We start from the raw sequence: 13,827 nt of genomic DNA, 5'->3' as shown, positions 1-13,827 counted from the left end.
TGCCAGATCAGTTTGATTGATTGATTGATTGATTGAAGACTTTATTAGAAGTTTGCATAGGAAAAGGTACAGTTTCATGACGGTACAGTTCACTGGTACAAGGTCTACTAAAAGGAGATCCATGAAAAGACTAAGCTTATTTCCACTGGAAACCATTGAAGTATCTCATATAACTGTAAAATGAATGCATTTTTTTACTATGGTAAAAAATGCAAATGTCCCCGGGCCCTTTCCATACCATAACTGAAGGCTGCATTCAAGAGAATTGTCCACCAAAAGTCCCTTTTAGAAATATCAGCCCCTGCCTCTCCAAGGGCGGATTCACACTGCGGTCTTGGGACCGGTCTCGAGGCTACTTGGCAGATGTTTAGACCGGTTTTGACAGTGTGAAGCTTGCGGTTTTCCTTAGAAACGGATAGCCTCGAAACCACCTCAAGAGGTAGTCTCGAGACTGCATTGTGCGACCTCGAGACCGGTGAGCAGCAGTGTGAAGCAACCGTCCTCAAAACCGATATTGATGTTGAACGTGACCTCATATAATGTCGACGAGTCAGGCGTCGGCACAAATAAACACTGGGTAACAGTTGTCGACATGGCCATGGGATGAGCGACTTCGTCTCACAGAGAGATTGCTTGCTTGTAGGGCTGTCTTCTAAAATTATTTTTTTATATCACCAGTTAGCCTACTACTGCGGTGCGCTGGACTGGTGTCATGTACTTCCAATTGAGAGAAGTAACAATTGGCGAACAGTTATTTATTGTCTCGCACCAGCGCACTGAGCGCAGGGCAGGGTGAAAGTGAGACGGAACGGCCAGAACCACCGCTCCGTTAAAACATTCGGAACACGGGTCTGTAATCATCATGTGTTTAACCCGAGAGGACCCGTACTGTGTGTGTGAGACGTGTGTGTACTTTTTGCTTTTTATGCAAACCGTAAAGCAAGCAATCAATCAATCAATGCGTGTAGTTGTGTGCTGTCACTGCTGTGCTGTTTAGGCTGACCTAGGATCAGATTCAGGTCCGTTATTAGCCGCGAGGCAGCGACATGAAGTATGGCTGTAACTGTGAGATGATAATGCTGCTCTAGGATCAGATTTACAGCGGGGGGGAAAGAGATTGGTGCGTGCGTGCATGCATGCGTGTGCATGATGCGTAGCAGCTATACTCCTGCTGTCGCCCGTCGGGAAAGAAAAGCAGAAAGAGAAAGCACTAGCCTACAAGTTAAACCATGAAAACAAACCGAAAATAACCTATATCCCTGACTTTTGTTTCGATGTTATAGATTCCTTGGCACTGCTATGCCTGCTTGACGTGCCATTAATGTGAATATTAAGCCACACTGTGGCTTATGAAAGCGTTTCAATTGTAGGCTACGTTGATTATATATATTAAATAATAAAAATAATAACGTGTGCTACGCTGGACGTCTGAGGTCTGACACAGATACTCGCTCATCATTCTGCACGTTTATTACTGGCTCATCATTCTGCACGTTTCTGCCCCTGGAAAATAGCAGATCTACAAGCTCACAAAGCGTCGCGGATGCGAGGCATTGTGAGCTTGTAGATCAGGGAACGTCGCTCGACCCAAGACCGCAACACTGGTAACCACACTGCGCTGTCGCGCGTCATTGAATTGTTACACCAGCTTTCGTGCCTGAATTTATTGGCGACCACCATCAGCAATGTCGCATAGTTGATGACACTATGTGCATACCGCCACCTATAGGACCGGGCTGTATAGTGCTAGTGATCTCCAGGGAGGCCAGAAGGTCTGCCAATGTGAATGCTGGCCAGCGTGAACCAGCAACCGTTTTCAGAATCAGTTCTAATCAAACGGATTGCAGTGTGAATCCGCCCTAAAATGTCTCTGCACGTCCCTGCAGACAGGCACGCACTTCACCGAGAGAGAGAGAGCATGCGAGAGTGAGACAAGAGCGACACAGAGAGAGGAATAAACAAACACACACACAGCTTTCTAGTGGGAAGTTTAACTTACCTACAGCAGCCTATACTTTGCAATTTGCGTGAGGTGGTGAAGGATATATGAAAGAGATTCAACTTTAGAGGTAAATTTAGCGCAACAAGGCATGTTGTGATGCTGATGCCTTTAAGTGGTCGCAGCTGTATCGTTGGAGCACTGGTGCCTCGTTATGAAAAATTAACAAATTACACAAAATAACACACACTCACACACACACAAGCATTCAGAGATTTCACTTTTTTACTGTTAGATATATTGTGTCATAATTTATTTCCTGCATTATTTAATCTGCGGTTATCCAAAATTAATTAATAATTATATTTGATTGATCCAAATCCGCCCTCACCGCGGCTATTAAGGGCAGGGGCTCAAGCCCTTTGATAGATAGATAGATACCTTTATTATCCCAAGGGGGAAATTAAGTTACCCAGAAGGCACACCTTTGATGTCTGTGTGCACAATTGTAGTGTGAATGGGTCTCTCGCAGGTCTCTCAGCTCTCGCACAGTGGGACACACAACACAACCCAATAATCTTCAAGACTGAGGATCGTGCAGTGTAAATGCTCATACGATCTGATTAAATAATCATGAAATCTGGTAGAGGCCAGAGAGTGCTCCACTCATTCAAGCACTGCACTGACTACTGAAGTTCCGCACTTCTGTGAAGCTTCAGATAGATCGGCTCTTCGGCTGTACCATTGAAGACAAAGCAGAGGGGGGTATCATTGACTATTATATTTTACTACAGCGTTCCTTAATTAAATAATAGTATTATTGAAAGGAACGCTGTAGTAAAATACATACAACCTATAAAAACCAGGAATATTTTTTATTCAAAATCGCATGACCCTCCCTGACACTAATATTAAAATAGCATCACCCTCCCTGACACTAAAATCAAAATAGCATCACCCTCCCCTAAAATTCTCCTAGTGGGCCCCTCCCAAAATTAACGAAACGTCCCTTATACCAAATGTAATGTAGCACCGGGATTTGTTTTTTCAACTTTAACTTTCGACTTTCTCTGGTGGGAGTCGACTTGTGCAATGAAGTCGACTCAGTCACCTTGTCGACTTTTTCGTTAATGCCCTAACCCGCACACACACAACAGCGTATATCAAACATATAATTTTCCAAATGTCTGTCTGTCTGTCTGTCTGAGTGTCTGTCTGAGTGTCTGTCACAGCGTTTCTCCTCAGTGGCTGGAGCAATTGATCTGAAATCGCATCACCATTAGCATATGAACACACCTGACATAACTGTGAAGCCCGTTTGTCACTTTCACAAATCGTATGCTGTATATTAGCATTTTTATGGTGTATCCACTATCTATTCTGCATCTAGCATGAGGCTTATCTATTCTGCATCTAGCATGAGGCAACATGTTTAACCAGCTGTGTGTGTGTGTGTGTGTGTGTGTGTGTGTGTGTGTGTGTGTGTGTGTGTGTGTGTGTGTGTGTGTGTGTGTGTGTGTGTGTGTGTGTGCAGGAGGGCAGGGAGGGGGGGGGTGTCTGGCCCTGTTACAGATGTTGTCCAAAAATCATGCAGATCGGTACACAGTATCTCTGTAGCCATTAAACGAAACGGGTATTTCTTACATTGATGCTCCTACATATTATCATGCAAGCACCAGTTAAAGTTACTTTCCATCCTCATATACTGTGTGCACACTACAGTGCACACCCATAACCCACACACTGCACATCATTTCGGAGCTCATATCTTTGGACGGGTAAGGGCTAGTATATATAACAGAACTCACTCTGTCCTCCTCCTCGCGCAGGTCGGGCATGGTGCTGATGCACAGGCTGATGACGGTGACGGCCACCATGACCACGGACAAGCAGGCGAAGATCTTGCCCGGCAGGCCCGACTGCGGGTTCTCCACCATGTCCTGCAGCCACGTCATCACCCTGCGGTAGCGCGTCTCCACCATGGGGGTGGCGCGCGCCATGGCGATGCGCTGCCGCCGCTCCTCCTCCTGCCGCTCCAGGTCGTTCATCTGCTCCATGCGCGTCCACATCTTGCGCTTGCAGCAGCGCTCCATGTAGGCCATCTCCACGCCCCAGTAGGTCAGCTCGTCATGCAGCGACAGCACGCACCTGTGGCGGTGGGAAAAGTATTCACATTCTTTTTACTTTAAGTAAAAGTAGCAATACGGCAATATAGAAATACTCTGTTACAAGTAAAAGTCCAGAATTCAACGTTCGCTTGAGTAAAAGAAAAAAAAGTATTGGTATTAAAATGTGCTCAAAGTACGAAGTGGAAAATAGCCTACTCGCTATGCAGAATGTCGTTTTACAAGTTTTCGAATATAACAAATTTATAAAAATCTTTTGAAAATAACAGGTCTACAAGCGCAAAACATATACAGGGCTGATGTGGCTAATGTATGATTAGTAATACAAATACAAATCTACAAAGTAAATAGTAGGCCTAACTAAAGTTGTCAAATAAATGTAGTGGAGTAAAAGTACAATATTTGGATCAGAGCTGTAGCAGAGAAATTGGAAATACTCAAGTAAAGTACACATGCCTCAAACTTGTACTTAAGGATGACTTTTTCAACCTATTTTCAAATAACTAAGGCTGCCAAATTAATATTCGAATATCGGATATTCGTGAAATATGGGGGGGAAAAATGCATATTCGATGATAAAAAATAATATTTGAATTATTTAAAAAAAAATCTAAAAAGAAAAGATCTGGCCATGCACTGTTGTACTAAAAAATATAACTCTCGGCCACACGTCGTTCTACTCTTGAAGTATTAGCTTTCAGTTATCCACCCTTGTACTGGAATTATATAACTCTCTCTCACCCTGCTCTCTCATCACACATGCTGTGATTGTGACGCTGTTAGCATGAGAGCTTCAGTTCACCCTCTGAGTCTGTGAGTAACAAACAAACTATTGCAGAGAAGATCTTTCTGCTAATTTGCCATCTTTCCCTTGCAATGAAGGAAGGAACTCCCCATCATATCGTAGTCTCCACGGCATTTACAGGCTAAGACAAAGTAAATCCATCTCAGGGAAACTAAACATGCAGACTTCAGTGAATGTAGCGTTACATTGAAACAGGTGACCTATGGAATAACGTTACCCCAGGAGGAGCTGTTGCCTAGTACACATGGTCACAATTCTGTGTGATACAGTTGACATGCGTCTTCTACTGCTCAATGAGTGCACAATGCATGCTGCTTAGATGTAATCATATATAATATGTATATATAAATATTGTATGGTGTTATAACTTGATAATATTTTTTGTATTGTTCCTGTAAAAAATATAAAAAAATATATATAAAAAAGGAAAATAAATATTAATATTAATATTATTAATTATTATTAATATTAATAATAATGATATTCGAATATATTCGATATTCGAGACAATTTCTAAGACCAATATTCGAATTTAGTTTCTGAGGAATATTGGCAGCTCTAGTCCTCACTAACCACTACTTGGTCTGTGTCTCATAGGAGGACTGTGGGCAATTCAGAAACCTGCCTAGTCGTCCTTTAAGTACAGTACTTGAGTAAATGCACTCGGTTACTCTACACCACTGGCACGCACATCTCGCGCAGCAGCCGCAGCTTGCCGGCCGCCAGGAAGTTGAGGATGATGCGGAAGGCGGAGGGCGAGCGGTCGAAGAAGAACTCGCGGTGCGTCTCGTCGTAGTCATCGCACACGCCGGCGATGTCTTCGGCGGAGCGGCAGCCACGCAGGCGGCCCAGCCGCGTCAGCGGGAACTGCTCCAGCGTGCTCCAGGGCAGCGTGTAGCGGTTGCCGCCCACGTTGATCACGGCCAGCGTGCCGTGGTCCACCGACAGCAGCTCCTCCGGCCGGCGGATGAACTGGGCGCGCTTGTAGTACACGCCCTGCAGGGAGAGGGTGGAGACCACACATTGAGGAGGGACAGTCAAGCAGAGACCAGTGGTTGTTATAGTTCAGGGCAGTGGCATCAGTTCAGAAAAAGCTAAGGTATGGCAACATGACTGCACGTGCGCCTTCGCGCGCGTGCAAGACACCAGTCATGTTGCCATACCTTAGCAACAGGCATGATACATTTATTTTAAGTACTTTTAATTTTCCACCCGTTTCTACGTTTTCTTGGGCTGGATATGGCAGCATGGAACGGTTGTTCAAGTGCAGCTAAACTTGGCATGTTAGTAAACGTGCCACAATTACAATAATGAATTGCACCTGTGCAGCTGACCTGAGGAACCTGGGAATATACCATTTTGTCAAGGAGAATACAATTATAATACCTTGTTAAAGTGAACATTTTGTTAAATTTTGCATTTGTAGTTATTTTACTGTAATTTATAACTAGAACAGATAGACAATTTATTTAACAAATTTACAATTTATATTTAAAAGTAACTTTTATTTTCCCCCCTGGACCCAGGGTATGGCAGCTGCATACCCCTGCCATACCCAATTGACGCCCCTGGTTCAGGGGCGGTCAACGTTTTCAGGCCAAGGACCCCTTGGTTGAAAGACAGATGAAGCAGGGACCCCCCACTACCTTATCATAGATTCCATATAGTTTCATCGTTTGACAGCACAATCATCATTCTAGTCAATTTGTGTTTTCAGATATTTAACCACTTGAACCATCACTACTTAATGAAGTTGGCCTTTCACTCTGTACTTAGTGTGCTCTTTTTCCCCCTCTATTTTTGCCGAAAATAGCCGATCTACAAGCTAAAGTTCTCAGAATATGGACACTGACTAGGGTTCAAGTGGTTAATATAAAAAAGGAGAAAAAAGTTTCTATCACTCAAAGATTTGGAGGACCCACTGTAGTAACTATGAGGACCCCCTAGGGGTCCCGGACCCCCTGTCACTAAAACTAAACATAATTAATAGAATTAAAACCAGTAAGACTCCCTAATCGAAAATAGGGCAAAAATGTGTTTTTCCAAAATCTTCCTGATCCATGTTGATGACATGAGTGTAGACATGCTGTGTAGTGATTTTCGTGATTTTAGGGCAAAATCTGTAGGAGCAGTGTCCAAAATGTGTTTTAAAAATCGGCCTGAAGGTGGCGCTAGAAGAGGGCCATGTGAGAAATGAGGGGTGGGGTCTCCGCGTTGCCTTGGCGGACGAATAGGTACCGGCCCCGGCTCTCCCGGACGCTCCTAGCCCGAGTTAAGGCATTTTATTGCGACCGTAGGTCGCACTTACTACAGAAAGCTCCACCAGGTGTCCGTGCGTCAGTCAGTCCGTCACACGTCACACGTCACACTTTTGCCCTGCTCATATCTCCGCAACCGTTGCCCCGATCCATGCCAGATTTTGCACACACACTCCTTGCCTGCCAAACTACAACCTCCAAGGACCCCCGGAGCTCCAGGGACCCCCAGGTCCCTGGGGGACCCCCAGATGTAAAAAATGACCAAATGTGCAAAAATGACCAAATGACCACCCCAACGGGGCTGCTCACGGGGAATTCCCGGGGACCACCGACTCCTTGTGCTCCAGAACGGATGCAAAAGTGGTGGCGCCCCCAGTGGAGGACCCCCTGCCACTGCAGCGCACATAAAATGCCCTAACTTGGCCTAGGAGCCACCGGGAGAGCCGGGGCCGGTACCTATTCGTCCGCCTCGGCGGCGCGGAGACCCCACCCCTCATTTCTCACATGGCCCTCTTCTAGCGCCACCATGAGGCCGATTCTTGCAAAACACATTTTTCCTCCTCCATATCGTTTATATTATTATAATATAAATGGTAAGGACCCCCGGAGCTTCAGGGACCCCCATTTTTGCAGTTGTCTGCTATTTTCACAACGCACCGCGACGCGTTGTGAGCTTGTAGATCGGCTATTTTCACAACGCACCGCGACGCGTTGTGAGCTTGTAGATCGGCTAGTTTCACAACGCACCGCGACGCGTTGTGAGCTTGTAGATCGGCAATTTTCACAACGCACCGCGACGCGCTGTGAGCTTGTAGATCGGCTATTTTCACAACGCACCGCGACGCGTTGTTGTGAGCTTGTAGATCGGCTATTTTCAAATAGCTACGGTATAAATTAGGGCTAACGTTAGCAAATAAATGTACTTAATAGTTACTTTACAGTTTACACCACTGAACTGATGTTTAAAAAGCAATTAAATTGCTCTTCATTAAGGTACAGTATGAGTATGAGCTCAAAGCTATTTATCATAGTGGCATAAAATGAAGGGGGGAAAAAAGACGATATATTCGTCAATCGCCGATTATTTGTATGACAATTAATCATCTGGAGAAATTCCTAATCGTGACAGCCCTATTAGGACGTCCCACATCTTATCATTTTCAGTGGTTTGCTGCGTTTACGGTATTTAGATGAAAGCGGGAGATACAAAGCGTTTTTACCTTTTCCACTTTCAAAGGGGTTTTCACTTTGTTACGGTTATACCCCCCGAAGACGCCATTTTCGTCTAAATGACCCCCCACAAACGGCTATAAATCATTACGTTTACAGTGAAGCCCGTTTTAATCTAAAGGGGGCCTGATATGTCCATATATGGGCATTCCAAGCTATGGGCTTAATATTGATGACATCAGGGATCTCCATATATGGGCATACAAGGGACAAGGACAGAATTCATTTAGCCTAGTAAACGACCAACTTCCGTAATCCAAATGAAATGGTTTCCGGAAGAGGGCGGGTACGAGGCTAGAATTCATTTGCAAGTGTGACTTGTGTCGCGGCAGCCGCACTGGTTAGACTGATGACACAATATTGTATATTAATCAATTCAAACAGGGGACGATTTAAAGCTATACTGTGTAAGTTGCTCAACTAGTGGTCAGTAGCAGTAGAGCAAACCGCGGTCGCGTCCGCTTTTTTCGGCCGTTTTTCGCCGCGGACCGGGCATTCAGCCTCGCCGAGACCTATCCATAGAGGTCTTTCGTGTCCCTCTACGAGCCTCGGTTGGGGAGTTACATGCTAGACTCCTAGCCCAGTGTAAACACTGCAGTGTACTTCCTGAAGAGCTCAGCAGTGTATGATCTGGGCTTTGATTGGCCGGTAGGGAGACACGTGTACAGAATGATGCATATGACGTCATTTTGCCGGGAAAAACAGCCCCGGTCACGGCCACCAGGGCTCAGTAGAACACATATAAAGAAAAGGCTTTGGGAGCTGAAATTAACAGAGTGGGGGTTCTAAAACTTTAGCGATTTAATAGTTAGGACAATTTTAAGATATGTTTTATAAAAGAAGTTACATAGTATAACTTTAAATCCATTTATTGAAAAAATACATTTTGATTTTATTTATTTTTTCAGATAAATAAATAGAAATGTGGGGGCTAATGAATTATGGTGTGTCTGATATGAAATGTGATATTACCATAATCACAGTAATCCTATTAGTTCATGAGCACTGCTGGGAGAGGTCTGTGTGTCTGTCACCTGGTGATGCTCCTTGAAGCATCGTTATTGTATCAAGGAAGGCAATTATGAGTCTGCACTGTCAAATAGGTCTACATCTATTAAGCCAAAGCTTTTCTTTTTTTTACTTGTTAACCCCAGTAGTTCTAAATAAAAAGAAAGCAAGTTTACAGTTGTTGCACAGACATTAAGTACTTTTACATGAAAAGTATGCTACTTTTGCGATTAAATAAAAGTTGTGAAATTAAGCACATATGAGATTAATAGCTGTGTGTGTGTGAGGGGGGGGGGGGGGGGTAATTGCGACCGAAGGTCGTAGTTTACCATGAGATTGTCACAGCTTGTCTCCGTGTGTGTACACATTTTTACGGCCTATGGGTTTGCTGCTCTGACATCATGCTCTGATGTCACTGTGATGACACATCTGGCACATCTTTTGTCCACATATCCGTGTATCTCTGAAGGTTATACGCCTGACACTGTGGTTCCCTTGACACATCACTGTGACATTACAGGTGATTTCACAGGTGACATCACCTATGTAAAAGTCCATAATAGGTATTCCTCAGAATCCCTTTTATGCCCATATGAAGATCCCTGATGTCATCAATATACATCACTGGCCAGATGGCCAAGACATGGCTCATATCTGTGGCTGGTTCAGATAGGGATCTCCATGTATGGGCATGAAAGGGATTGTATGTTGTGATGTCATAGGAACCACTCGGAATCCGTTTTATGCCCATACATGGAGATCCCTGATATCATCAATACCAGTAAGACTCCCTAATCGGGAGATAAGCGACCGTCAGGTCGCAGTGTGATTTTAGGAAAAAATGTGTAGGAGCAGTGTCCAAAATGTGTTTGAAAAAATCGGCCAGATGGTGTCACTATATGGGACAGATCCATGTTGATGACATGAGTGTAGACATACTGTACTGTGTACCGATTTGCGTGATTTTAGGGCAAAATCTGTAGGGGCAGTGTCCAAAAATGTGTTTGAAAAAATCGGCCTGATGGTGGCGCTATATGGGACAGATCAATGTTGATGGCAGGAGTGTGGACATACTGTGTACCGATTTGCGTGATTTTAGGGAAAGATCTGTAGGAGCAGTGTCCAAAAATGTGTTTGAAAAAATGGGCCTGATGGTGGCGCTATATGGGACAGATTCATGTTGACGGCTCTCTTGGCGCCGCCAAGGCGGAAGCGTGGGTATCGGCCCCGGCTCTCCTGGTCGCTCCTAGCCCGAGTTACTGCATTTTGTAGATCGCTGCAGTGGCGGGGGTCCTTCACTAGGGGTGCGACCACTTTTGCATCCATTCTGGAGCACCAGGAGTCGGTGAACAGCCCCGTTGGGGTGGTCATTTGGTCATTTTTGCACTTTTTGGCGGCGGCAGAAGGGGGTCCCTGGGAGTCCCTGGAGCTCTGGGGGTCCCTGGAGGTTGTGGATGGCAGGCAAGGAGTGTGCGTGCAAAGTTTGGCATGGATTGGGGCAACAGTGGCGGAGATATGAGTTGGGGAAAAGTGTGACGTGACGGACAGACTGACAGACAGCCGGTGGAGGTTTTGGTAGTAACTGCGACCTGACGGTCGCAATTAAGCCCATATCTAACTTCATATGGTAATGCCATATCTGTGTGGCTGGTTCAGACAGTGATCTCCATGTACGGGCATAAAAGGGATATACCATATACAGTACATGGATCTCCATATATGGGTACCAGGGGTCTCCACATATGGGTAACTGGTCCGCGCCAAGAATTTGGCACGCATGTCGCCCTGAGGTGTCTTACTAGTAATAAACAGAAAAATATTTTTCAGTCATTTCTGTGGAAAATACATTGTGTTTAAAAACTAGACCAGGTCAACCTGGTTGTGCCAGACCCCCTGTCTGTCATCATCATTTATGACATCATGCCTTTTGTAGGCATGTCATCATCATGTCATCATCATATATACCCTTTATATAGAAAACCCGGACAGACAGACAGACCGACATTTGCTTATGTAGGCCTACCCATTTCATGGGTCTGGCAAAAATGAAATCGTGAATCGTGATTCGTATAGTATCGTGAGTTGAGTGAATAGTGGCATGCCTACTCATATCTAAATGTATGTCTCGGTCTATTTTTGGCGAGCAACACTGTTGCAAGACAGAGTAAGTTAAGTGGTTATGTTGTTACCACAGGAAGGAATTGTGGAGGTCCACACAGTGTCTGAAAGATTATATGAATCCCATCTGATCACTTGCAAATATCAGTGTGGACAGTCAGTCCTAAAAAGATCAGATTTGAGAAGGAAATTGGATAGGCCTGCAGCTTGAATTGAGACAGTCTTCTACTCGTTGTTGACCGCCTTATAACTTTTTCCATCGGACGGGTCCTTCAAGGTTATTGGCCGGGTTTCCCAAATCGATTTTTGCCCTTTGTAGCTCCAGGGGCGTCAATTGGGTATGGCAGGGGTATGCAGCTGCCATACCCTGGGTCCAGGGGGTAAAATAAAAGTTACTTTTATATGAATCCATGAATGTCTCTTTGTCTATCTGTGCTGGTTATCATGTTGTTAAATTACAGTAAAATAACTACAAATGCAAAATTGAACAAAATGGTCACTTTAACAAGGTATTATAATTGTATTCTCCACACTTGTATTCTCCCCATCTTGACAAGATGGTATATTCCCAGGTTCCGCAGGTCAGCTGCACAGGTGCAATGCATTATTGTTAATGGTGGCACGTTTACTAACATGCCAAGTTTAGCTGCACTTGAACAACCGTTCCGGGCTGCCATATCCAGCCCAAGAAACCGTAGAAACGGGGGGGGGGGGGGAATTAAATGTACTTCTCAAAATAAATGTATCATGCCTGTTGCTAAGGTATGGTAACATGACTGGTGACCAGTCATGTTGCCATACCTAACTTTTTCTGAACTGACGCCAGATTGAATAACATGTGATTTGAATATAGTGATAAAACGGTTTGTGTGTGTGTGTGTGTGTGTGTGTGTGTGTGTGTGTGTGTGTGTGTGTGTGTGTGTGTGTGTGTGTGTGTGTGCGTGCATACGTGCATGTGTGCGTGTGTGCGTGTGTGTGTGTGTGTGTGTGTTAGGGCATTAACGACTTGTGATTTTTGAAAGTCGACTCGACTCAGTAAAAAGTTGAGTTGAAGTCGACTTTATCGTTTGATGACGTCATCACATCACACACGACCCCCCAATTATTTTGGGGGGTCCCCAGATGATTGAGTTTAAGACATAGAGGGTATCTTCACATTTCTAAAGTGACAATTTAAGAACTTTTTAATACCTCTAAAATGGCAAATTAAACATTGTCCAAATTGTCAAATATATAGAGGCAGAAATTGTGAAAATAGCCGATCTACATGCTCACAATGCCTCGCATCGCGAGGCGTTGTGAGCATGTAGATCTGCTATTTTCACAATAGAACGTTTTTTTTTTTTTTTTCGTTTTTTTTTTCAACTTCGACTTTCTCTTTTGGGAGTCGACTTGTGTAATGAAGTCAACGGAGTCGACTTGTCGACTTTTTCGTTAATGCCCTAGTGTGTGTGTGTGTGTGTGTGTGTGTGTGTGTGTGTGTGTGTGTGTGTGTGGACAGGGAATTACTACTTTGTGGGGACCTCATGTCCCCACAAAGATAGTACAATCCTTGCACAATACCTTGTGGGTACTTATTAATAGGTCCCCACAAGGTGTTTAGGGGTTAGGTTAAGGGTTAGGGTTAGGGTTCAAAATGAATGGAACGTCCCCACAAAGATAGTAGACTATGTGTAATGTCCCCACAAAGTAGCAATTGCAAACCCGTGTGTGTGTGTGTGTGTGTGTGTGTGTGTGTGTGTGTGTGTGTGTGTGTGTGTGTGTATGTGTGTGTGTGTGTGTGTGTGTGCGTGCGTGCGTGCGTGCGTGCGTGCGTGCATGCGCGCGTGCCTGCATGCATGTGTATGACCCGACCCCGCTCATACCTTGATGGTCTCCGTCTCGGGGATCTCCTGGAAGATGCGGTCCAGGCTGCTGTCATCGCTGCCTGACAGGTTGCTGAAGTCTTGGTTGGCGTTGCTGATGATGGGCATGGCGGCATCGGGATGGCACGCCGCTCCGTGCCGGGCAGCTCACAACCAGGATAGGAAAACAACGGCCAAACTGACAAAAAAAGCAGCCTAGGTCATAACCCCGACTATATGACCAAGTCTACCGAGTCTCGGCGATCTGTGACGCGGCGATCCTCGTCCTCTTTTCTTGTGATGTTCAAAGTCTTCTTGACCTCGGCTTGGACGACGGGGTGCGGCCGTCCCGCCAGGGCCCTGGCATCCGCCAAACGGGCGTCCGGTCAATCTGTGCTCCTAACACACTGTTGTTCCCTTTCACAGTCCTGGGACGCTTACATCCCCGTCCAGTGAGAGAACAAACAAAGCTTCCGATCAGCGTCCACAAGAAAGGGAA

At 45.0% G+C, this 13,827-nt stretch overlaps 1 protein-coding gene across 1 annotated transcript in view; it reads right to left on the bottom strand.

Annotated features, from left to right (window-relative positions):
- Window positions 1-13,457, bottom strand: part of kcng4a (potassium voltage-gated channel, subfamily G, member 4a) — a gene marked incomplete at both ends in the record, with an annotated part of 83,694 nt that extends 70,237 nt beyond the window's left edge. Inside the window, 3 exons of the mRNA XM_080736643.1 lie at window positions 3,748-4,087; window positions 5,562-5,866; window positions 13,350-13,457. Of these exons, the coding sequence (XP_080592769.1) occupies window positions 3,748-4,087; window positions 5,562-5,866; window positions 13,350-13,457 (753 nt within the window). The remainder of the gene's footprint in view (window positions 1-3,747; window positions 4,088-5,561; window positions 5,867-13,349) is intronic.
- Window positions 13,458-13,827: the final 370 nt, after the last annotated feature.

Source organism: Nannobrachium achirus (assembly GCF_963921795.1).
Source record: "Nannobrachium achirus genome assembly, chromosome: 11".
NCBI classification, from domain to species: domain Eukaryota; kingdom Metazoa; phylum Chordata; class Actinopteri; order Myctophiformes; family Myctophidae; genus Nannobrachium; species Nannobrachium achirus.
The sequence above is the reverse complement of the archived record's forward strand: the minus strand, read 5'-3'. Positions and strand labels throughout refer to the sequence as shown.